Below are 26,095 nucleotides of genomic sequence, written 5' to 3' on the forward strand. Positions count from 1 at the left end.
ATTTTGATGACATTTTATAATCAGTAATTTCAGCTTATTATTATTATTCAGCTTATATTTATTTTCTTTATACACATACACACACACACACACACACACACACACACACACACACACACACACACACACACACACACACACACACACACACACACACACACACACACACACACACATTATTTAATATTTTGTGTTTGCCTGTGTGTATGTTTAATTTTGTTTCAGCTTTCTAAAAAAAGTAACTTCTGTTCTGAACAAAGCAGCAGTGAACAATGCATTTGTAAAGAGAACAGAAGAGAACAGAACAGAATAGAATAGAACATAATTGAGAAGAACAAAACAGAACATAACAGAATAGAACATAAGAGAACAGAACAGAATAGAAGAGAACAGAATATAATAGATTAAAACAGAACAGAAGAGAATAGAGCAGATGAAAATGGAACATAATAGAATAGAATAGAATAGAATAGAATAGAACAGAACAGAGAACAGAAAAAAACAGAACAGAATAGAACAAAACAGAACAAAGTAGAAGAGAACAGAACAAAACAGAACAGAACAGAACAAAACAAAAAAACAAAACAACAGAATAGAATAGAATAGAATAGAATAGAATAGAATAGAATGGAATAGAATAGAATAGAATAGAATGGATCCACAAGAAGGGGTGGATTAAACCAATAAACCAATAAAACCAATAAATTATACATAGCATCGTTTTCTATCATATTTTGTATGGTGAGGGTCTAACAAATACAAATTTAATGTTAATTATTACATCTGTGCAAATTTGTCCCCCACCCCAATCATGGAGCAGTCCAGTAGACAAATCAGGTAAAGATTTAGTTTTAAAAAACAAAATCGTTAATTTATGGTCTTTAGTTGTGAATTCCTCTTAAGTAAACAAATCATTTAACAATATAGAGATTGCATTACCAATATAAATACATAGAAAATGAATAAAAGTACAAAGGGTGCATTTTAGAATTGCTTAGGGCCCTTTAAATCAATAAATTCAACCCTGGCCACAAAAGCCTATACTTCCTAATGAATATAATATAACACAATACAATCCCCGGCCATTTTATTAGGTACACTAGTCCAACTTGTCTTTAATGCAACTTCTAATCAGCAGCAACTCAATGCATTTAGGCATGTAGACATGGTCAAGATGATCTGCTGCAGTTCAAACTGAGCACATAATGGGGATGAAAGGTGGTTTAAGTGTCTTTGAACATGGCATGGTTGTTGGAGCCTATACTAGTAAGATGTACCTTATAAAGTGAGTATAATATATGATTTAATATATATATATATATATATTTTTTTTTCTTTGAAGTTTATGTGATTCCCCTATCTGTGTTCATGTATATGGATAATGTTTATGTTTTCAGGCTGGCATGCAGGCAGGCAGGCATCTGTGTGGGCTGTACCTCCAGGTAGCTGGCGGAAGGCGTGTTGTGGATCTTGATATTGGAGGTGTTAGCGTTGGGCAGCTGGAAGCCGTCTCGCAGCCACGTAATAGACACATCGCTGGGGTGAGCCAGTACTTCACAGCTGATGTTGGCCGGGTTGCCCTCCCACGTGTACACCGCTACTGAGCCCAGGATTTTCGGGGCGTCTGTGATGAAAGGCAAAGCATATACAACTCAAAACAAACAAACCTGCTGGCAGTGCTGACCCTTCATCTACCTCCATCCGCTAAGGGAGACCAAAGCCTCCCTTCTAATTATCCTTGATGCCTTTATTCGGAGGATGTGGTGGTTAAAGATCAAAATGTCCAGGGCTTAAACACAGAGTGCTGAAAACAGAGAGATGCTGAACACATCTGCTCACGGCTGCACATGAAAGCCAATCACGCTTCATTGGTTTCAAAAAGCTCCTCCTCTGAGCAGCGGTGTCCCTGAATAGCACGAGGATGTACGCGATTGGGCCCGCGTTCCCTCACAGACTGCATGCGAAGAGCCCGCGGCCCGCTGAGATACTGTTCTCACATTCATCAGAGCTTCAGATGTCATTAGTCCCATCACAGCAATACACGGCTGGTACAAATGCACAAAACATGCGAGGAGGGAGGCTGGTATTTGCACAGCATACGCCGCCGCTAATGTGAAAACAAATACAAACAGGCGCAGTGGGGGGAACACAATGAGAGTAAAAACGGGCGGCAATTCTTTACTTGCTATCGATTGCAATTAAAACACAGAGGGAAGGGGACTGCTCCATTTTTGAAGCTACAGCACTATACGAATTGTAGGTAGTAAATAGGTGCAAATTTTGTCTGTGCTAGTAGAGTTTAATTAGTTATTGCTACTGTGCACTCCATTTGACACAAACAAACATAAAAACTGTTTTTTAGTTCACTCTAATGAATGTGCAATGAACAGACTAAAAGTTTTGCAATAATAGCCTTATTTTCTTTTACATTAATCTTACAAAACAAAACAACAAACAAACAAAATAGTTAATAAACTAAAGGTGCCATCTTTTAAAAATCTGGATCCACACAGGATCATTAATATGCTCTCCACAGGTCGTCTTTGATTGACCATGGATTACAATTAATTTTCCCTTATTTTCTTTTATCTAAGCTTGTATTGTACTCGCTTTGTATGTAGGACTCTTATTTTGAAAATGAGACAACCATTATAGAGCTTTATAGAGACGGATTTAAAAATCTATTCAGCGCCCCCTAAAGAAGCATATGGTCTGTTTAACTGTACCTTTTGTTAGATTAACATGTATATTGTGTGATTTGCCGTGTAATTTTGAAATGAGGCAACAGACACATGTAAACTGTAATAAATCGAATCAGAGGTGAGCTCATTAATATTTATTCTCATTATTGAACCTCATTAATAACCATTAATAACCATTCCAAATATGGACGAAACGAAACCTTTTTCCAGTGGTATTTTCTCTGATTATTATTGAGCATATAAAATAATTTCTGGAGAATTTGTGCATGTACCTAAGCCACATACCTATTATGTAGACATCAGAGAACATTTGAACATATTCAATCCATGCTCTCAATTAAGCACACCTATTGTCAATTAATCAATTTTAGCTTCACTATGAAGTTATTATTTTATATTTATATACTGCCTGACAAACATCTTGCCGCTTATCCAAGTTTTAGGAACAACAGATAATAACTTGACTTTTGATTGATCATTTGATATCAGAAGTGGTTGATATAAAAGGCAAAGGCATATACACTTATTTTACCAAAATAATATGATCATGTCTTGACTATTATTTTTTAAATTAGGATTATAAGGTCTGACTTTGTTGAGACAAAAGTCTTGTCACTTAACAGAATTAATGTAGAGTATAGAATTTAAAGTCATGGCGCAGAGGGAAAATGCTTGTGTATGACTCCCATGAGCTTGGAGGACTGCATCTATCTGCAATGACTCAATTAACTTAACTCAAATAACTAATAAAGTCATCTGGAATGGCAAAGAAGGCATTCCTGCAGAACTCCAAGAGTTCATCAAGATTATTTGGATTCTTCTTCAATGCCTTCTCCTTCATCTTACCCCAGACATGCTCAATAATGTTCATTTCTGGTGACTGGGCTGGCCAATCCTGGAGCACCTTGACCTTCTTTGCTTTCAGGAACTTTAATGTGGAGGCTGAAGTATGAGAAGGAGCGCTGTCCTGCTGAAGAATTTGCCCTCTCCTGTGGTTTGTTTTGTAATGGGCAGAACAAATGTGATTCTTCACCGAACTTGACTGATTTCTAAAAATCTTGGGTCTATGCCAGTTCCAACAGGTCTTCCGCAGTAATTGTGATGATTGGGATACAGTTGATCAAAAAATCTACCTTCTGCCACTTTTCCAAATGAACAACTAGAAGTCAAGTTATTATTTATTGCTCTTATAACTGGGATCGACAGCAAGACTTTTGTCAGGTAGAGTACGGTTGCAGTCACTTATCATCACTTAATAGCCCTCCTAAATTATTAGCCCCCTATATATTTTTGACCCCAATTTCTGCTTAACAAAAAGTTTTTTTTGTGACACATTTCTAAACAACAGTTTTATTAACTAATTTCTAATAACTTATTTCTTTTATCTTCAACAATCTTGACAAGACATAATATTTTACTATAATTTTTTTTTTAAATATTACTATTTATCTTAAAATGACATTTAAAGGCTTAACTAGGTTAATTAGGCAAGTTAGGGTAATTTTCTCCAGAAGAAAAATATTATTGGAAATACTGTGAAAAATCCCTAGCTCTTTTAAACATCCTTTGAGAAATAGTTGAATAAGAAAATGCACATGAGGGCTAATAATTTTGACTAATTTAATTTGTCATTTAAAAAGTCAATCATTCATTATAAACACACTCCCTCAGGATTGACATCCCTAGATGTTGTGCAGAATTTTCAAACCCAATTATGGACAGAAAACCCTAGTCACGTTGCTCTTGTTTAGGACACAGTGTGATTGAAGTCTACAGGGAGTCTTTCTCCATCTCATTGGTATCCCGTAGTGGAGGAGGGGCTGATAATGTTTGGGGGTGGCTGTAGTTTTAATACATTAACTACCAATATCTCAACTGAGTTGCCATATGCGCTGTGAACGCAGCAGAGCCTCAGTGATGCTGTGAATTAAACATAAGCCTCTGAGGCATATCAGTGTGGTCTCCAACAGTACGTGTGACTGATGGAAGCTAATGAAGCTACGGATACTATAGACTCACAGCGCACTTCCAGACTGACGGGTTGCACAGTTTCTCCAATGGCATTGCGGGCAGTGCAGAGATACTGTCCGGCGTCTGTGTATTGAGGATACTTCAGGGTGAGGGACGACACTCGGGCATCACTGCGGACCAACACTTCACCATCAGGACCCTAAACACAGACACAAGAGGGGAAATTCACTGAAACATTCATGCTGTTTTTCCCCCTCAGCCATTAAATAAAATAGTGTCCCAAAAATGAAAAATCTGTCAACAGCTAATGACACTCTTTTTGTTATAAACCTTTCTTATTTTTTTTTTAGCAACACATTTTCTTTTGGCAACAAACAACAAACAACAAAAGGACAAAAAAGCACTGTAAGTCTAGAAGAGATGTACAGGGCAGTCATTATTGAAGTCTGATTGTGGTTATTTGATCTCAGGCCAATTATTTATGATGGCTGTGGAGTGTACATTTTACATAAGGGAAATTTTGCATATATGGAAGGATTAATGTCAGAAAAGTTGAAAAATGCTCAACTTTCACTGCGTTCTTGTCATCCCAAAGATCTTTGGTCATTAAAAGTTGAACAGCTAATGGAATAGAACGAGGAGTGGAGAAATGAAGAAAAACTAAACAATAAAAAAGCTGCTGTCAAGAATACAAAGTTTATGCTTATTGTTTTACACTTTTAAACTTTTCAATTATTTTCACAATATTTAAGATATGGGCCTAGTTAAATGTGTATAAATAATACAACAAAGCCAATTAAATAATTTGTATCATTTGATCGATAATTATTATCAGCTAATTTGAGATCTTAATAGGCCTATAGATGTGTAAACCAGGGTTATAATATTTTGTAAAGCTAAAGACAAACCATGAAAGACAAATATTAACATGATATTTGTTACTTGAAAATAAAATAAGATAAATGAATGAAAGAAAGAAAGAAAGAAAGAAAGAAAGAAAGAAAGAAAGAAAGAAAGAAAGAAAGAAAGAAAGAAAGAAAGAAAGAAAAAAAAGAAAGAAAGAAAGAAAGAAAGAAAGAAAGAAAGAAAGAAAGAAAGAAAGAAAGAAAGAAAGAAAGAAAGAAAGAAAGAAAGAAAGAAAGATTACTTGTAAAAAATCAAACAATAAAATAACTGGTGTGGACTGTTTCTGATTCTGGTCACCAATCGATTTTATTTCAGATGAGCACTTAGATAACTTCCTTAGAATATTCAAAACAAAGAATCATATTTGAATATAATTAAGATAAATTGAGTTGAAGTCAGAATTATTTATATCATATTATTATATCATATTATATTTTTACATATACATTAGATTAGTCAGTACAGTAACGGTCCAAAAACTAGTACACCCAAATTTATATGTTCTAGAAAAATATTAAACACAAATTTAAAAAAAGAGGAACAATTTAGTTAAAATTTTGTATTTTTAAATTTTTTTGCAATATTTCGCTTGAATTTATTGAATTATCTTTCAATTTCTAAATATGTTTGGTGACTAAAATATTATTTTAATAATATATCTGTTTAATAAATCTGTTTTGTTTAAATGCACCAAAATACATTGCCTATATTCATTGAGAAATTGATAAAAATATTCATTTTCGAAATGGGGTGTGTGTATACAGTATATATATATATACACAAATATACATACTTTTTAGTTTTTAATTAAGGAATAGAATGCAAGTCCACATGTTCTGTAAACAAAGCCACATAAAATCTCTCATGGATGCATAATATATCTACGAAAAAATTAAAAAAATAAACTTTAAAAACTGCATTGTACATAAATCATCTAAACAAACATTAGCATATTATTCAAAAATATTACTAAAATGAATATAAAAACTAAATAAATATATATTTACACAGATTTTCAGTCATCATTCTATGACTAATTGTATAATACAGTTTCCAAATAATTCAACTTCAATGCAAAAACAAGAAGAGAGGGGGAGAAGAAGAATAAAAAAAAACAGTTAAACTCAGGAGAGAAAAATGGCCATTTGAACAATTCTTCATTTTTAAGTGTGTGAGGACTGAAACAGGCAATATCAGAGAAGCAAATCCCGTCAAAAGCAGGTTTGGTGAACAGCGGATATAAATAAGTGTCTTTTATGTGCTGAATCTTTGGAGTGAAGATGTGAGGAGAAACATCAATAATGCAGTCCATAAGGCAGGGGAAGCCATTTCTTCACCGCTGTTACTTCATCAAAAGCTACGTCACATGATCTCAGCTGGCGTGGACCATTTTACAATGTCCCAGTGCTCATTTTAAAGACAAGCATACATCTTAACCTGCCTTGCTTGCATTTTCCTTTAGCTTGCTGTTCCGCTTAACCTTGTGGAGCTTATGAAGATGAGTGGCATCTATAACCAACGTTTCCACAATGACTGTGCAATTTGCATAAGACAGGGGTGTCAAAAGCAAAGCCCGTGGGGTGGATAGAGCCTGCAGAGGAGTATAATCCGGCCCCTGGGATGATTTGACAAAATGAAAAAGAAGAAAAAATGCTTTATGCATACTTGGAAGGTTGTTGTAGATTATATAGAGTCTCTCTACACTACCATTCGGGGAAAAATATATATATATTTTAAAAGTCTTTTATTTTTTATTTGAAGTGTTGTTAAATAAAGAAAATCAATTTTCATAGTATTCCATGCATGTCTTATAGTTTGGCAAGAATAATTATATTTTTGAAAGTATACAGTATATTATATTTTTATATATTATAAATTAAGCTTTTTAAAAAGACATCCAGCTGGTATTCCGCATAATTCATTCATGTTACCCCAACACAAATCGATTGCATCCCTACACATGTTAACGATTAAGTGGATTGAACAATCTCGAGAATTGTGTGGATCAAAACCAGAAAATTAGAGCACATCACACCTGTCCTCAGGTCTTTGCACTGGCTCCTATTACATTCAGAATAGATTTTAAAGTATTATTACTTGTCATTTAAATTATTAAATGGCCTCAACACATTACAGAATGCTCACTGATTACAAACCTAACAGATCACTCAGATCGAGTAAATTAGAAATTCCAAGAGTTCAGTCAAAGCAGGGTGAATCGGCTTCCAGCTACTACGCCCCCACTGCTGCAATTAGCTTCCAGAAATGATCAGATGTGCTCCAACATTAGGTACATTCAAATCAAGACTTAAAACACATCTGTTTAGCTGTGCCTTTACTGAATGAGCACTGTACAGGGGCGGACTGGGACAAAAATTCAGCCCTGGCACTGTTGCCACACCAGCCTACATTACCGCACCGACACAGCCCCACCCACAGACACGCACATTCACTATTTACTTTGGTGTAAAGATGGTGAAATAATATGACAATCTTGCCAGATTTTGATTATGTCCAGGTAAACTTGGATTGGGTCGGCCCATCTTGAAACCAGGCGGCAGTTGCCGATTGGGCCAAATGCTTAACATTTATTATTATTATTATCATTATTATCATCATCATAATATCATATCTAGCAAGAGATAAAAGCTGTCTGCACTTAAAAACAATACATATTAAAAAAAAAAAAAAAAAAACTGACCGGCCCACATTTAAAAATTGGTCCGGCCCTTCTGGCATTTGCCAGAATTGCCAGATGGCCAGTCTGCCCCTGGCACTGTACGTCCAACAGATCACACTATTATGTCTTTCTTTTCTTTCTTTTTTTTCTTTTATAACATGTTTTAACTAATTTTAATCTGTCTTTAATCATTGCTTTTCCTTGTCGTTTTATTTTCTTGTTTCTTTTATTCTTGTTAAAGTAAAGCACTTTGAATTACTATTGTTTATGAAATGTGCTATATAAATAAACTTGCCTTGCCTTGTTTCAGCTCATTTTAAATAAGTTGTTTGAAAAAGAAGCAAACTTATTTTTTGAGTGTATCGTCTTCACACTGTAAAATGTAGCAGTGCAACTAATTACATGTAAATACGTTTATTTGAATTATTTTAAATAAAAAGTCACTGTACAAGAAACAACTTACATCAACATTCAATTAATCTCAAAACTCAAAATTTGATTGTTTTGGGCTGAACTTGAATTGAACGAGTTAACCCAACTATGAAGATTTCTAGTTCCAGCATGCTTTATATCAGACAGGAAAATAAAAATAAAAAAAAGAAAAACCAAACGAAAAAAAAAGTTATGTAGTGGAAACACATTTAAATGATTAAATGTTTAAACTGCACAATAAATATTGTATTTACATTATATTACATAATACCAGTCACAATGAAACAATTTACAAAAGTGTTGTACACAACAGAAGTCTAGAGCGTAGTTTATGGCAAAAAAATAAATAAAAAAACTCTTGATCCAGAGTCTTCAATGACTATGTTCACATGAACATTAATAATGGAATAATTTGCCTTAATCTGAATAAGACAATAATATGATTAAGGAGTTTACATCAGTTGCTTTTTGAATGTTCCTTTTATGATTCCGTTTTACATGTTACAGCACATAATTCGATTGACTCGGTAAGTGCAGGAAATAGTGTGTGTTTGGAATATCCTGTCTCAATATATGACGAAAATCCTACACAATGGTAATAGTTTGATTAAAGTATAACATATCTGTACTGCACCTCAATGATGCAACTAACATCGACATACTCCACGTCTTAATTCGATTTCTGTGTAGTCTAATTATGACCCTAATTGGGTTAAATTAATCAGAAATCGCTGTTTACATGATGCACCCTTAAACAGAGTATTGTCTTTATCATTAAAATCAGATTGCTGTCCATGTAAACATACCCATTCATTGTGTTCACTGGCCACAATACTCAGTGCTGTCAAACACACTGTGAATATAAAACTGCAATGCTCTTCTCAGAGAGTGCGCAGGGGTATTTATAGTCGTGAGATGTGTAAAGTTTATATCCAGAAAGAACTTTTAACAGTATATATCCTGACATTCTGCAAATATATATTGTCATCCAATAATATCACTAATATACAGTAAGATGCACTGACCAGCTCTACATAATATAAGGCGATATTTAGCCCAATCTGTGGCGTTTAATTAGTTTGACACCCCAGGTGTATTGTGGGTGTAAGACTGAACAGCAAAGTGTGCAGAGATCTAGTGCGTGGTGAAACAAAAACAGATTAAAAAGAGAGAGAGAGAGAGAGAGAGCAATAAGCAGTTCGTTAAAGCTACTCAAATAAAAGACTATTTGCAGTGCATTAAACTGCATACTTGAGCTGAAAACAGTTCAGAATAGCTGAAATGAAGTCGCTTTCTCTTTTTCATTCGCACATTCACACACACACTCACAGACAGGACAGTAATGAGGACAGGAAATGCATTGAAGTTTGGAAGACTTCATCAAGCACAACATTAGTATTCTCCACTCCACTTGGAATTGAAAAAAAGAAAAAGTCTCTCTCTAGATTTGTGGTCAGCCGTTGCCCCTCGCACAAATGAACCCGGCAGAAGCGTCGTGTCAGAGACAATAATTATGCCGGTGTTGTCCCAGGACTGAGTCACACTTACATAATGGCAGCCTTTTCATCCACAAAACCACCCTACAGCCACCCAGCAGAGCTGACTGGGCTAATTGAATAACCTCCTAATGGGAGTCCACTTCCGGCTCACTTTCCCACAGTTTTTCTCAGTCTGTGCGGTCTGATGGCCAGATTGTGACCCCTTATGTCCCGGGATGTGCGCTTGTCACTGGACTCTGGTTACTGTGTGGCACTGGGGTCAGACTGAGGGCGATATCAATCAATCTCAGCTCTACCTTTCAATTGGCTTTATCTCCCATTCTTTTCAGATAAGGCTCTATTTATTCATTTGCAACGTGAGAATGCTATATCATTAAAGTTTCAGAGCCATAGTTTTCAGCAGAAAGGGCTTTTTAATAATGCACGGCAGCCTTCTGCAAAGCTTGGATGGAGGTGCTTTCCTCAATTGTCTATTTTAGTCAGAGCGAGAAAAGGAAAAGTCTCGGCTTGAACAACAACAACAACAAAAGCATTTTGTGCAACATTAACTGCTTAAAGGAAAAATCCATCACATCACGATAACACCTTTGGGGGAGAAATATTAAATAATCAGACAACAGAAAAGTTTTTTTAAAGCATGAGACCTTTAAGAATGCAGCCCTATGGTGGCATAATGGAATAAAATGGAGTCATAAATACTTTAAGGTGTAGTTCACCTCGGAATGAAAAGTCTGTCATTGTTTTCTCACCCTGATGTTGTTTCAAAGCCATGAGAAATATATGTATATCTACAGAACATAAAATTTATATATTTATTTAAATCTGGGAGATTTCTGTTCCACCATTGAAAGTCTTTTATCTAAAGCTCAATGTTCATAAATAAAGGCTGTGTAATACTGCGGAAACATGCCATATACAATAGTATGCTTTAAAATGCTATATTTGAAATGCATTAATGATAATTTTATTTAAAAAATGTGTTTCCTATTATTTCAGGTAAAATTATTATTATTTTTTTTTGCAATTTGTGAAAGTGAACAGCCATGTTTTACTGTTGCATTAAACAAAACAGACATTTTAACAATGTAAATAAGCACAAATAAAATAAATAAATATCACCACCACTTTGTTCCACTGGTATAGTTTTATCAACCTTAAAACATCATTACCAAAAAAAAAGGTTTAAAGGTGTATGAAACCAGACAAAATTTTCGTAGATTTTCATTTTTACAGAATAATGTGTGTTGAACATCAGTTAAAAATATTAGAATCCAACCCAGGCTCATTCTGAAAATATATCCCTATATATATTTCTGGAGAGCACCAAATATGTCCCATGATGTACTTTTTTGTAGTTTTTTTTTTCGTACATCCACCAGAGGTCACAGTGTACGTTTTTTAAGGTCTCAAATTTCTCTTGCGAGGGCCATTTGCACCTGTTGTTCTCGCATAAATCCACCAGAGGCCGCTGTCGACTGACTGATTGATCGACTGACCCACCCTCATCCTTCCCTAAACCCAACCCATAGTGTTTTAAAAAGCACCGATTGACCAGCGCCCACCCACTTTCCTAAACCCAACCGACAGTTTTAAAAACCAATTCAGAAAAAGAAAAGCCCTCGCCTGATTTTTACCACATTTTCAGATTTTACCACATCCTCACCCTGTTATTTACTTGTTTTATTTCTCGGCTTCTGTTTTTGTCTTACCCGATTTCTGGAACCATTCTTTACTAGACTCAAACCCTGTCGTCGTGGTCAACTCCTCTTAAGTAGGTCTCAAGTCAGGCAATGTACATGACGAGCTAACTGGACAAACTGATAACAGTGGGAAATCCGTTCATACGGAGGTAATTGGTCAGCTGCTAGCGCAAAAAGGAACGGCATCATAACACCCCATAGCATTCGTTTTAAAGATGAAATGCAGGTACTTCTGGCTACATAATTCACGATCTCCAGAAATGTATACGCAGGTACGTTTTGAATGAACTTTTGAATGAACCTATGTTGCTAGAATCTGTTAGCTTTCATTTTAGGGAACAACTGGCTAATTTTGAAATTGCTCCACTATTTTCATGTTCTGGGATTAAAATCTATATTGGGACGGCATCTCTGGTGGTGATACTCCAAAACATCATGAGTACTATGATGATGCATCAGTCTATAAGTGTATTCATGAGACTTAGTTTCCTATCCTGAGAAGACACTGTTCTAAATTATTTAGTCAGGCTGTGAGACCATGCACTAGTTAGGCATCCATAAGAGTGCAGAGTGTACAAGTCTGCACTGAAATTAAAACATGTGACGATAGGGGCATTTCCCTAGCATTTTGAGCTCCTCTGAGTTGATTCTTAAACACTGCTGATTGGCCATTATGTTCACGCAATTAACATATATATGACTGTGATTGGCTAAGATGAGTGTTTACAAGTGTGCTTAAACTGACACTGAAGCATTTGAAAGCCGCTCCCCTCTTTCTGTCAGCTGATCCATCAGCAGATCGTTCATATCTCTGCTTTTAGAGGGATTCTCTGATTGACATAGCACTCAAATGCTGACAGACACGACTTTCAAATCCTCCAGCGCCTGAGGACTTTTCTGTCCCTTCAAAGTACTGTAGATTTGAGGGTGTCTAAATTTTTTAAAAAAGCACCCTTCAAATATAAAAATCTTATATTTCCTCATGTTGCCTCTGATGTTGTTTAGTCAGTCAGTATGAGCCTCTGACAGATGACAGTTGTTGCTCTCCTCTTTCTCCCCTTCACGCCCACTCCTCTACTTTTTGCTCACAGCAGACCATGCCCATTTAAGTAGCACTTTTTCCCCTTTTTTTGGAAATCAGAATTATTTTACAAGTCACCTAAAGTTAAACAGTTGAGTTTTACCATTTGGGATTCCATTTGGCCAATCTCTGGGTCTGGCGGGGTCACTTTTAGCTTAGCTTTCCATAGCATAAATCATTGTATTGGATTAGACCATTTTTATCTTGCTCAAAAAATTCAAACTTTAAATCTTGATCTTTCTGTAGTTATATAGTCTATGACTTATGGAAAACACCTTGTGCTCTATTTTAACGATCTAGGCGCAAAGTCTAAAGTGCAGGGTGCAAAAGCATTAAGGGCGTTTTCAGATCCACTTTTGCTATTTTAAAAACAGAAAAATACAGCTAGCGCCCGGCGCATGGTCTAACAGGGTTGTGCTAATTCTCTTAATGAGATATGAGTGTGTTTTGAGTATGTTCACAGAATGTGCGTTAAACTAAACAGAATCTCATCTTCCATTTCCTTTAAGAGTCGCCATGCCTTGCTATTTACTGACTTTAAAGAAGGAAAAACTGAATGCTTTACTAGCGAGAAAACAGTTAAACAAACCATCTTTAAACAGACCATCTGCAAAGCAAGGATAAAAAATGAGTCTCCTCCATTCGGCCTCTTTACTTTCTTTTTATTTTACTTTTACTCTACTCCTTTACTTTCGTGGATAGGGAAATGGTGTTGAATGCACTCCACTGAAGACATTCATTATTCTACATATTATTTTTGTTTGTTAACCACAAATATTTGTTTCAAAACCCTTTTTAAATTCAGTTCAAATTTCTGGAACGAATAAATGAACAATAATAATGAAATGTGGTCAAAGTGTGAAGTGTGAGTTATATCCAAATACACGTCCTATTCTTAATGCCCCATATAGTAAAGCAAATGTCTCCAACAAATCTAAACTTGTTTTTTTATTAAAACAATTATAAATATGCATTTAATAAATAATACTGCTCATAATAATAACATTATACAAATGCAAATTGTTATGAAAAAACTTAAAATAAGCCCCTCAACATGAAGAGGGTATGGAGGCAGTAGTTTTTATATTTATGTAGAAAATAAATTTTTTTGTAACATTTTACTTATTCGTATGTAAACATATTTGTGTATTGCTGTACAACCTCTGTGTATTAAGCAATGTGTAAGCGTTTTTGACCTGGATAGGCGCATAACTAACACAGTCTGCGTTGGATTTTGAACCAGCTTTTAAATGGTCTATTGTGCAGTCTATTTCAGCTCTTCAAAATAGCAATGCTCCAACAAACCTCCTTTTTAGACCGGAATGCCCATGTGTACAAAAAGTGGTGCAAATGAATTTGCTATTTAAACAACGTGGCACAAAATGTGAAAATTAAAGTTGCGCTGGTGTAAAATGTGGGAACAAAATGCACCAAACACATCTTGCACTTTATTCTGTCGTGTGTATGATAGGGCCTTTAGAGTTAAACAGTCGAGTTTTACCATTTTTTGCATCTATTTAGCCAGTCTTCAAGTAGGCCGGGTCACTTTTAGCTGAGCTTAGCATCCGCTTGTTAAGTGTGATGTCAAGTGATTCTGGGTTTAAGCACTCTATCAAACTGTATGGGGAGACTTATCAAATGGTAATAAAAAACGTTTACAAAGAGATGTAATAATTTTAAAAATCACAATTGCAAATATATATATATATATATATATATATATATATATATATATATATATATATATATATATATATATATATATATATATATATATATATATATATATATATGCCTAATATCTGATGGCCAGAAAGTGATTTGTTTTGTATAAATTTTGTTATTTATGAATTTATGATGCAGCAAGTCCAGAGACCAATGTGTACACTATGATTTTATATAAAAATTCACTTTAAAGTGTGATATGACTAAAAATGGCCATAAAGTAATATTTTCTCAATTCAAATGAGTAGCGGCTTGGACACGGAATCAGTATTCCATACGTCACAACTCAACAAGCGGATAGCATGGATTATTGAATTGAACAACACAATTTTTATCTTGCTCATGAAATTCTAAATGTAAAGCTTGATTCTTCTGTAGTTACATTTTGTACAAAAACTAATGGAAAATTAAAAGTTGGTATTTTAGGTTATTTTGACGTAATAAACAAGGAACTTTACCATGGCTGCAGCAGGCGCAATGATATTACACAGCACCTGGAAATAGTCCCTAGGTAACTAGGTAACAGCGCTGCATAATATAATTGCACCTGCTGCAGCCATGGTACAGTAATGGCATGATAATGAGCCTTTTCCAAAAAAAAAAGAAAAAGTGGAGTGTTTCTTACAAAAAAAAAAAAAAAAAGTAGCATTACTTCTTTGCTGTCTTATTGCTTTCTGAATATGGTTTGATTGCTCACATTTTTAGCATCCACACTACAGCCGTCCATATTTTTGGACTAGAAAATCAGCATGTCCACTCTGCTTGGTTTCAGGGAAGCACATTGACATGTAACTACATTGCCTGATGTGTTAAAAAGTCTTTCAGAAAGTGTCCTAATGACTGGCACACAAAAATACTTCTAACTCTATCATTGCAAATCATTATGATATCCACATTTGCGATATTTTGATCATTTTATGTATTTTTTAATTGAGTTGTAGAAAGCACAAAAAGCAGCAGCATAGAGATTATAATTGCACTACTGGGGAAGAGTGTGTGTGTTTAAACTAAAAATTAATTTGTAGCTAAATTGTTAAAGGTGCCAAACAGCACTTTAAAATACTTGTTTACATCCTTGCTACAACATACTATGCATGCACCACAATACTATGCATGTAATAGATCAATTTCAACAAATAAAAATAGTACATGTTGTGGCTCACAATCCACAGCTTCTTTTATAATGGTTGGAATTGTTCCAATATTCTGATCATTTTCATGTATTGTGCGTAGGGGTGTAACAATTTATCGTTGTACGATTTATTGCGATGCAAAAATGTCACAATATGCATCCTGGCGCTATGACGATTTGATTACGATATGACGTCCGTTTTCTCTTATTAGTTGAGCTGTTTGCACGTGAGCTACGTTCCACCTGCTGTCGCACGTGAGTTCAGATTGCAGCAGCAGTAATGCTAGCACACCAAGATGAGTGGAGTTGAAATAGAGGATGGCCCATCCTTTCAAAATCAGACGTCTGGAAACATTTCGGTTGTACAGTCATTGCTTTAGACTCGTCCGCTTTTTGACACGCATACTGGGTGAAACATAGCCGAAGTTTTAAAGTCTTTACAGTGATTCACATACTTTGCACAACGACATGGATACCTCCTAATGGTGTTGAAAGAGTCACATACTGTATTTATAAGGTACAATTCACCCTAAATATATATATATATGTATATATATATATATATATATATATATATATATATATATATATATATATATATATATATATATATATATATATATTTATATATATAATGATGTATTGGCGGCCGCAAAAGCACACATGACGTGAGCTGACCGTGAGCTGGTACTACAGAGGGCGGACTATGATAGACGCGCGCTCGCGTCTGCTTCAGTGAACAGAACCTGCAGGTTGTGACTAACAGGTAATAAAGTAGTAAACAACATTCAGTTTGTGGAACAGAGTGATCGTTCAGGAGCCGCGTGGGAAGTATGAACAGCAGTGGAAATGAAACCGAAAGCGTGCACATTATTTAAATAATCATATCGCATTTTAGAGTTATGATTATGACGAGCATGAACTCTTTTGAGTACAGAGGTACACAAAAATGCACGTCAACATGATATACTTGATAGCGCCGACATCAGCAACGCCGAAGAAATAGTAAACCTGCCTAAACTGCTGAAAAGAGCCACGACTGTCCTGTGTAATGAAAAGACGGCCACCCTGTTACTCATCATGCCCAACATGAAGACAGCCATCCATAAAAACCTCTCAGACAGATACACATAAGTTCAGGATTATTTTATAAAACTGCTGATTACCTGGAAATGTAGATTGCACACACAAAAAACGCAAGTGACCAAGCAAAGCCTTAAGCTCTTACTGTTAAATTCAATTGAATTGAATCATTTCAATAATATTTTATAAGAAGTTTTTATATTGTTTTATTTTCCAGAGACAGTCCTGTTTAATTTATTTTCTTAAAGAAGGTTCAGTTTAACAAGTTGAAACAAAAGAAATACATAAAAAATAGTTTACTTGGTAATAAAATTTTTTTTTAAATAAAATTTGCATTTCAGTTTAATTTTCAATTTTTTTATTCCAAATATCGTGATACATATCGAATCGTCAACATTATATAGTGATACACATTGTATCGTGAGCTGAGTGTATCGTTACACCCCTAATTGTGCGGCAAAAGGATCAACAAATAAATGCATTTGTATGGGCTCTACTGTATGCACAGTTACTACTTGTTTTCAGTAAGCCAGCCTGGGTATTTCTGGTGAACCGTCAGCTGTCAAGATGTCATTTCATACTTCGTTGCCTTCAAGATCTGATGTACCTGATCTTTGTGTTCCGAGCAAACACTAAAGGGGGCTGCACAGCAGTCAAGATTTGCTGCTCCACATCGCAATGCACCATGTCTTTAAAATTCAAACATATTGTTTTATATGAGTGTAGCTGCTCAGCTTCTGGACAGCTGTTTAGAACTGAATATGACATGTTTAGTGTGAGATACCTGTGAGTTGTCCTAACCAGTTTCTTTTCCAGCATGTAATCTTCATTAAATTGATAGTTCATAAAAAATTCTAATTCTGCCATCATTTATTTATCCTTCAGTGTTTCTTTCTTCTGTTAACACAAAATATTATTATATTACGAAGAATGCAGGTAGTTGGCATCCATTGACTTTAATAGTTTTTGTCATGAGATTTTCATAGTTGTTTTTTTTCTATGGGTTTCTATAGTGTTCAATGGTTGTCTATGAGTGCCAGTAACCAGCATTCTTAAAAATATTTCCTTTGGTGTTCAACAGAAGATAGAAAGTCATAAAGTTTTAAAACCACATGAGAGAGAATAAAAGATGAGGTGATTTTCTTTTTTGAAGGAACTATCCCTTTGACCAAACAAAAGAAATCATTTAGGCTCTACATTTCCAGCTATTTTCATGAATTTGAGGGAAAGCGTTATTAAATTGTGCCGCATTGAATCTCCTTTATATCAACAGGCTTAACACTGATATTAAATTATGTGCTGTGTCATTACCATTGCTGATATGCTGCCCAGTCTCTGACAAGAACAAGGCAGGACGTGACAGTGCTCTGCTATTGTCTTTCATAGTCCTGAATTTACAATGAACAAACCTAATTATACAACATTATACTGTTGATGTGTTTGTATAATTTCTACAGAAAAGGGAAGACAGGGCAGAACCAATTGAGCAGTTTTTATTTTATCATTTTTAAATAGTAGCCAATAGCATTTCATTTTAGATTACAGCTCGGCCAAAGCTGTTGACCAAAACAATTTCTCTCCCATATCATTTTACAGAATATCATTCAATTTAATCCAATATCATTTGTGGTCCGCACCAACTTGGGCTTATATGTAATCCATTTTGCGCGATAGTGATTCCATATATATATATATATATATATATATATATATATATATATATATATATATATATATATATATATATATATATATATATATATATATATATATATATATATATATATATATATACACTAGATATCACATACAGACCCTGAGCATGCGCCAATAAAGCCACCATATTAGTACTGTGCTCCCAGGACACAAGTCATGCAACCACACTATTTAAGACCAAAGTCATTTTGAAGATGCTGGAATTTAGCGCTGTGTAAAGGTGTAGTAACAAGATTTAGTTTTTTACAATTTTGTATGCTATAAACTTTTGTGCTAAACAAGCAACGTTATTGGTGATAATACAGTCACTTACTGCATTGATCTTAAGGCAAAGTAGCACCAACTTGCACTAAATACAAGATGCTGTGGTACTAGAAACTTGCATTGTTGTCGGCTAAGTGAATGAGTCACTAATTATGAAGATTCATTCACAAATGAATTGCTCTCTCCGTTAGAATATGAAGTGAAAGCAGAAGAGCGGGTGTGTTTCAGGACATGGATTAGATCAAAGTTAACAGGGAGGGAGGATAATACATTTCCATGCACACAAACACAAGGTCTTTGTTGGTAGTTCCAGTGCGGTTACTAATCTATCGATGCAGAAAAGTTTGCATACTGACCACCGGGAAAACTCCCGATCATATGTATATATATGATATATGTATATCTGTGTACATATGTATATCTGTGTCTCTGATTCACCAGTTCTACACCTTGGTCCACATTCATTTCAAAGGAGCGCTACCCTGTACTAAAATGGTGGCTCTATTGACGCATTCCTACCAATAGGCAACAACAGGGTAGGCGACATCTAATGTAAATATCCATGTGTTGATTTAAGACTGGAGCAGACTGTGTGTGCGCGCACTACAGCGGTTTACATTATACACCAAACTTAATTCATTCATTCATGTCGGTTTAATAACAGATCATTAACGGTTAGGATGCAGCAAACTATAGTGAGAGAGGCAACACGTATCGAAGCCACTCAATGAGCAGGGAGTGCTTGTTGGAGACCCCCAAAACCAAAATATGACCTTTTATAATACATACTAGGGGCTATTTAGGGCTAACATAACATGCATTAATGTTTGCAGCGTTTACAGTACATTAGGTCATGAAAACTCAAACTTGTTTACCTGATGCAAGAACCAATGTGGTTTATTTGTCTGTAGCACATTTGAACATCAAAAACCAATGAGGTTTGCTCGCGCACATCAAGAAAATATGATTGAGCTTCTGTTTTTATTGCATTTATCAATATGAAAATACTATAAAGATTTGTTTAACAAGCAAACTCTTCAGAATATGGATTAAACCACTAAATTATTGATCCATGTCTTATATTCTGTCTATGAATAATCTGAAATTTTATTTATTTATTTATTTTTGGAGTTTTTGGGTGTACAGACTTTCAATGGAGTGACAAAATTCTTTTGGATTTGGACATAGAAACATGCTTTCATTGTATTCTGAACAAACATTTTTACTGGTTTGGAATGGCATGAGGGTAAATTGACAATGACAGTTCTCTATACTATTATTGTGATTAGAGAGAATGAAAAAGAGGCATGCACTGGAAGTAGAAAGTGAAAACTACAACTATGTTTCGCACTCAGGTGAAAGAGCAGGCATGCTGACGGATCAGATGAGATTTCAGAGATTTGATTTGATGGGAAAGAGGTTTTATGGAGTTGAAGGCTATCTTCATAATTTAGTTTATGGAGTCATGGATACAGTATCTCTACCTTGTGCTGTTCGGGCCGAGTCCAAGAGGCCTGTAGAAAACACAGACAAAACACAACACAAAGAGGCAAAAGCAGCCTTTTAGAATTACAGTCTTCTGTTATTGAGAATAAAAGAACTGCAAAATAATTATATGCACAAATATTGTTAAGTATATTGGCTAAAGATGCAATGTTACAAGGTGAGGCATATTACAAAGTAAGACTCAAAATGTAAACGATAAAACATATTAAGAAGCTGAATACATATTTATTATAGCATTACTCAGGCTGGAGGTTAATTGAGGTTATTTAAAATAAGTGTACACATTCAAAGCTCTTAAAATACAAAATCAGAAATACAAATAAAAAAATAAAATAAATAAAAACACTTGTTGCCTTATTAAAAAGGCACACAGCAAAAAATTGTTTTCTCACGTTAGCAAAAAAAATCTCACGTTAGTAAAACTAAATATAATTAAAAAGCAAAAATACATATTTTAGTAAGAGTGTTTTATTACCGCTGTGTTCTTTTTCAAACAACATTTGGGAAGGTTAAACTATCTGTAATTGTTAAAAAAAAATTTATTAAAAATAAAAGAAATTAAAAATTTAAAAAAATTATCTGTAATTACAAAAGTACGTTTTAACAGCGTTTATATATATCTATATATATTCACAAACACTGATTTAAAACATATTTTTGTAGGTTATTATAATGAATTTAAAAATTATTATTAAAAACTGTTTTTTTATTATTGAAAACCAATGCCATTAATAACAACACAATAATCTGACATAAAATAACAGAAATGCAGCAATAAAATAACATACAATTCCTTTCCAATATTGTAGAGCACAGGACCACTTTATTTCTAGGTCTACACTGGAAACTTCCAGACCACACAGATAAGCACATCATGCAAACACTTTCCCAAAGCAAAAAAAAAAAAAAAAAAAGAGTGACTGAAGTTCTCACACCACTTCACGCAGAGGCTGAGCATGCACATGCTTCATAACATGATGCAATGGACAAGAAATTCATCTGACATGCTAGAACACAGATAATCACCAGACAAAACACACACAAGAGTGAAAAATCGAAACACTGTCTGAAACAAATGGCCTGCTGGTGTTAGTGCACTTGAGCACAACATTGTGTCTCTATACTGTACAGTGCTTGCAACAACGAACAAAAAAAAAAAAAAACTGAAAAGCGCAAGTCATTTTGCAAGAGCATCAGAAAAAAAGCCAAAGCCTAGCAGGGTTGTTATGATGACAGCAGGCTGAGTCTGCTAGTCTTGCAGCTTTCATTTGGCTAACTACATCCCTCGAGACCCGAGCGGGATAAACAGTTATGATCAATGCCTTTTATTCTGCAACGCCGTCTAATTGCTACTAATTAAAGTTAATATCTTAGTATAAACTGGAGCCTTAGGCTAATGACGAATGCTTGAGTGATATTTTTGAAGCCTGATAAAGTCCCAGAAACAAAACGAACAAGCTGCTTATGTAAATGAACTGTTCAGGTTATTGTTGATATTGTTACATGATGATGATGATTGTGATTACATCAGGTAGCGAGAGCCTCGGGTCTGCTCTGATCTCTCAAATGAACACAATGAGGCTGTGATGATTACAATATGAATGAAGAAGAAATCGCAGGTGCGCGTTGAGCAAATCTGGAAGTTGGCAGCTTATTTAAGCACAAGTTGGAAATGAAATGTGAGGATCGCACCATGTTTTTGGTGATGCCATGAGGGCATTCTAAAATGCATGAGGTGTTGATTATAAACTTTGAAAGTAAAAGTTTCAGTGAAGTACAGTGGAGGTGTCAGGAGTTCACACAAAGTGTACTTGTCAAAATGCATTGCTGTTTAAGGAAGAGTTCACCCAAAAATGAAAATTGTGCAGTCATTTAATCACCCTTCACTTGTTCAAAACTCTTGGGTGAACACAAAAGAAGATATTTTAGAAAATGTAGGTTGCCGGGACCCATAGACTTCTATAGTATTTAACGCAAATCAAAAATGATTGTTCAACAAAATAAAGAATCTCCTAAAAGTTTAAAACCACATGAGGGAGTGTAAATGATGAGGTATTTTCATTTTCTTGGGGGTGAACTATCCCTTTAAATGTAATTACAATAACATAACAGATTTATGGTCATTTATTCCTGTTATTTAAAGCTGAATTATCCTTTATCAGCATCATTACTTACCCAGTGTCACATGATCCTTCATAAATCCTTCTAAACCACTGATTTATTTATTATGAATGGTAATATTATTATCATTAACAGTTGTGCTACTTAGATATTTTAATTAAACCACACAGTAAAAATATATCATTTAATATAATATAATATAATATAATATAATATAATATAATATAATATAATATAATATAATATAATATAATATAATATAATATAATATAATATAAGTTCAATCAAATTCAAATTTTAATTTTAATTAAACTAAGATTTAATTTAATATTTTAGTCAGTTTGATTGATGTAATTTCCCAGCAGACACACAATGTTATAAGACATTAATAATAGGTTAGAATTAGGTCAAAATCATCTAAGGACAATGTTATTTTGATGCCCAATAATGACATGAAATGACATTATGATATTTTGTTGATTTTAGGTTGTGTTGGAAAGTGACCATAATCCAACATCATTAACCAATTTCATATTGACGTCAAATACTGATATTTATTCGTTAGGTATGGCAGCCAAAATCCAACATCTGATAGATGTCATATCGGTAACGTCAAGCTGTAACATCATTAGACGTTGATATTTGGTTGATTTTAGGTTGTATTGGAAAGTAACCAAAACTCAACGTCTGTCCGACGTTGGACATTGACGTCGGCCTGACATTGGGTTCTGACGTCAACCCAATTTTCATTTCCAAACAAAATGCAACATCCCATGGCGTTGGGGTATACCGTCAATCTGACATCGTGTTGACGTCCTTTGCCTGCTGGGTTGAGATCACTAGAAAAGTTTCTAAACTAAAAAAGGCAGCAAGAACGTTGAAGTTTGCAATAAATCTTTTCCTGGATTCTCTGACTAATATAATGTAAAAAAAAAAAAAAAAAGGAATAAATCTTTTGTAATAGCATAAAAAAAATCAACAGTCACTTTTGATCAATTCAATGCATTCCTGCTAAGTAAACACATAAATAAGTGCAAAGCAAAGGCATATGTATGAATAAACGTGAATAACTGAATACATAAATGTATGAATAAATGCATACATTTAAATTAAATTAAATCAACCAATAAACCAATCAATCAGTATTACTGCCACTGACTTTGACAGGTGATAACTGGAACAATTCAAATGTATTTTTTCTTTCTGTTGGTATTGCACATTGTGAATACTAACAGTCTGCTAACACCCTAAATATGCAGCAAATTCTTGCTGGGATGGGATTTTCGGCAGCTAACCTGTTACAGTTTATCTGTTAACCTTTCATATCGTGGAGCGGTAGCAGGGTGTTCTTGGGGGTTTGAGAAAATACTGCTGCTCTGACTTAGAGAAAAAAAAAACAAAGCAAAAAAACAAAAGAGCTTCAAGCTGAATCTTGGAACTATGTTTCGACTCCACACCACTCACTTCATTTATTTGCGAGGACATGCAGAGCAGCAGCTGCTACACAGCCAGAAACAGCTCAAGTATTCCGCTGCCTTTTCCTCATTTCACTCGTAGAGTTGGTGTTTTTGTTGTTAAGAAGAGAATAATAGCATCTGTTCTGCTTTTTTTATTACCTCACCGACTGGGTGGATCAAATTTCATCCACTGTCATTAATTTGATGTCAGATCAATAACTTTTGTGGCTTGCTTTCATTCGAAGAAGTTCTTAAAGTTATTGTACTGTATATTCACATGACTATTTTACCTCTTCTGATACACTTTTTCCCTTTCCGATTCCTGCATTCAGGGTATTGGTCAATACAGAGTATATATGCGATACCAGTGTGTGTATCTATACTAGCACTGGCATGAATTGATAGAATTAATTTTATTTTTAATGGTGCGCTTCAGACTTATATATTCATAGAACAAGAAATAATACATACAGTGAAATAGAGCAGTTTTATTATCTGATATACATTTAAAAAACAATATAACACACTCGCTTTGAACGTTATCACTCAATTGAGCGTTATCAGTGGTTATCAAATGATGGACATGGGCCAGTACGGGTCTTCTGTGCCGTCATCCATCCACATGGTTAATGAGCTTTACTGATAAAGAAGACTCCAGATCCAGATCTATTTTTACATTACTGTGACTGTTGGGTTTAGGGTTGGGGTAGGGGTAGACGTTAATAAAATACAATTAATAGGAAATTTAATAAATAATATAAATAATTATTGTTAACTTCCAGCCACAGCCGTATGTGGTTTAAAGCTGATTAACCATGTGGATGGATAATAACGGCCTTCTGAGCCAACCAGTAGGCACAGAAGGCCCCTACTGGCCCATATCTATCAGCTGATAACCACTGATAACACCCATTCAATCGAGTGATAACATTCAAACCGGCTGAATAACATTCACTGTTCCTCGAAAAAAATAAATAAATAAAATAAATAAATAAATAAATAAAATAAAAAGTTTAAATGCAACCACAAATCTAATACTAAAAGGGTATTTTGTTCAATAAAAGGCATTTTGGTTTTAAATGCAAAAGTCCAACAGTAATTGCTCATGCAAAACCAAAAAAATAAAAAATAAATCTATAATTTTATCTTTATCAATGGCTGACTTTTAAAGACTAGTTTCTTTATTTGTATGAATCCTCCCAAATTAGTTAAGTCTGCATCACGTTCAGCAGGTTGACATGTCTTCAAATGCTTCAGCAGTTTAGTTAGTTAAAGTTGCTAACACTATGCCGCTTCTTGAAATAACTTGTGGCAAGGCATATAAAACATGTCACTGTTTTACTGGCTGGTTGGTTACAGTCTGAAATACTGCCAAACAGCGGACATTTCTTATTCGCTACTCTAAAACGTTGCTGCTCGTGGCAACATACAGCTTCCTGAGTTTGCATTCTAAACAGCGAAGAAGAAATTATTTAAAATTTGCAGTGTAAAGAATAGCCACAGTCTCAGGCATAAAGTTGTTTTAAAAAAAGGTAATAGATAGGTTTATACATGTAGGTTCAAGTAGTCGCCAATATTGATGTCAGGATTTTTTGTCGTATCGATGGCATTTACAATACTAGGAATATAGAAATCATCTCAACTAATAAGCAACATATTGATATGACAGCATGAACCCTTCAATAGATGTATTACAGTTTTCATATGGTAATTTATCCTTTATTAGAATCTACAGTAAGCAGTAAGTAACTTACTATAAATCAACTACAGCACATATACCTTATTTACCAGGGGCGTAGCAAGTAAGGGGACGGGGGGCATACGTTCCCCTCACTTTTAGAAACACAACATTTAGAAACAGGTAATTAGTAATTATATGAACGTAAACTTTTGGATCTCATACAGCTCTAATAAATATATACAATATATTTATTAAAAATATACAGTAATATACAGTAATTTTCACAATGCAACTTTACAACACAGTAACATACTGCATAACTGTCCTACAGTTAAATATAGTTCACATTACTGTAATACTGTAAAATTTACAAAAAACAAATTTGTCCTATGGATTGTTATATTTCACAGATTTATATGTCATCGTCAGTTGAGTTTTT

At 34.5% G+C, this 26,095-nt stretch overlaps 1 protein-coding gene across 51 annotated transcripts in view; it reads right to left on the reverse strand.

The window, feature by feature from the left end:
* Positions 1–26,095, reverse strand: part of ncam1b (neural cell adhesion molecule 1b) — a 207,903-nt gene that overhangs the window by 64,194 nt on the left and 117,614 nt on the right. For 37 of the 51 annotated variants that reach the window (XR_012390356.1, XR_012390355.1, XR_012390350.1 and 34 more), the window contains 3 exon segments: positions 20,376–20,405; positions 4,722–4,872; positions 1,437–1,624 (listed from right to left, as the gene is read on the reverse strand). Coding sequence is in view for 31 of the 51 variants with exons in the window: in XM_073922686.1 (XP_073778787.1) it covers positions 1,437–1,624; positions 4,722–4,872; positions 20,376–20,405 (369 nt within the window). In the remaining 20 variants the exon portion in view is untranslated. 51 annotated transcript variants of the gene reach the window in all.

This window comes from Danio rerio, chromosome 15 (genome assembly GCF_049306965.1).
Source record: "Danio rerio strain Tuebingen ecotype United States chromosome 15, GRCz12tu, whole genome shotgun sequence".
Classification (NCBI taxonomy): Eukaryota; Metazoa; Chordata; class Actinopteri; order Cypriniformes; family Danionidae; genus Danio; species Danio rerio.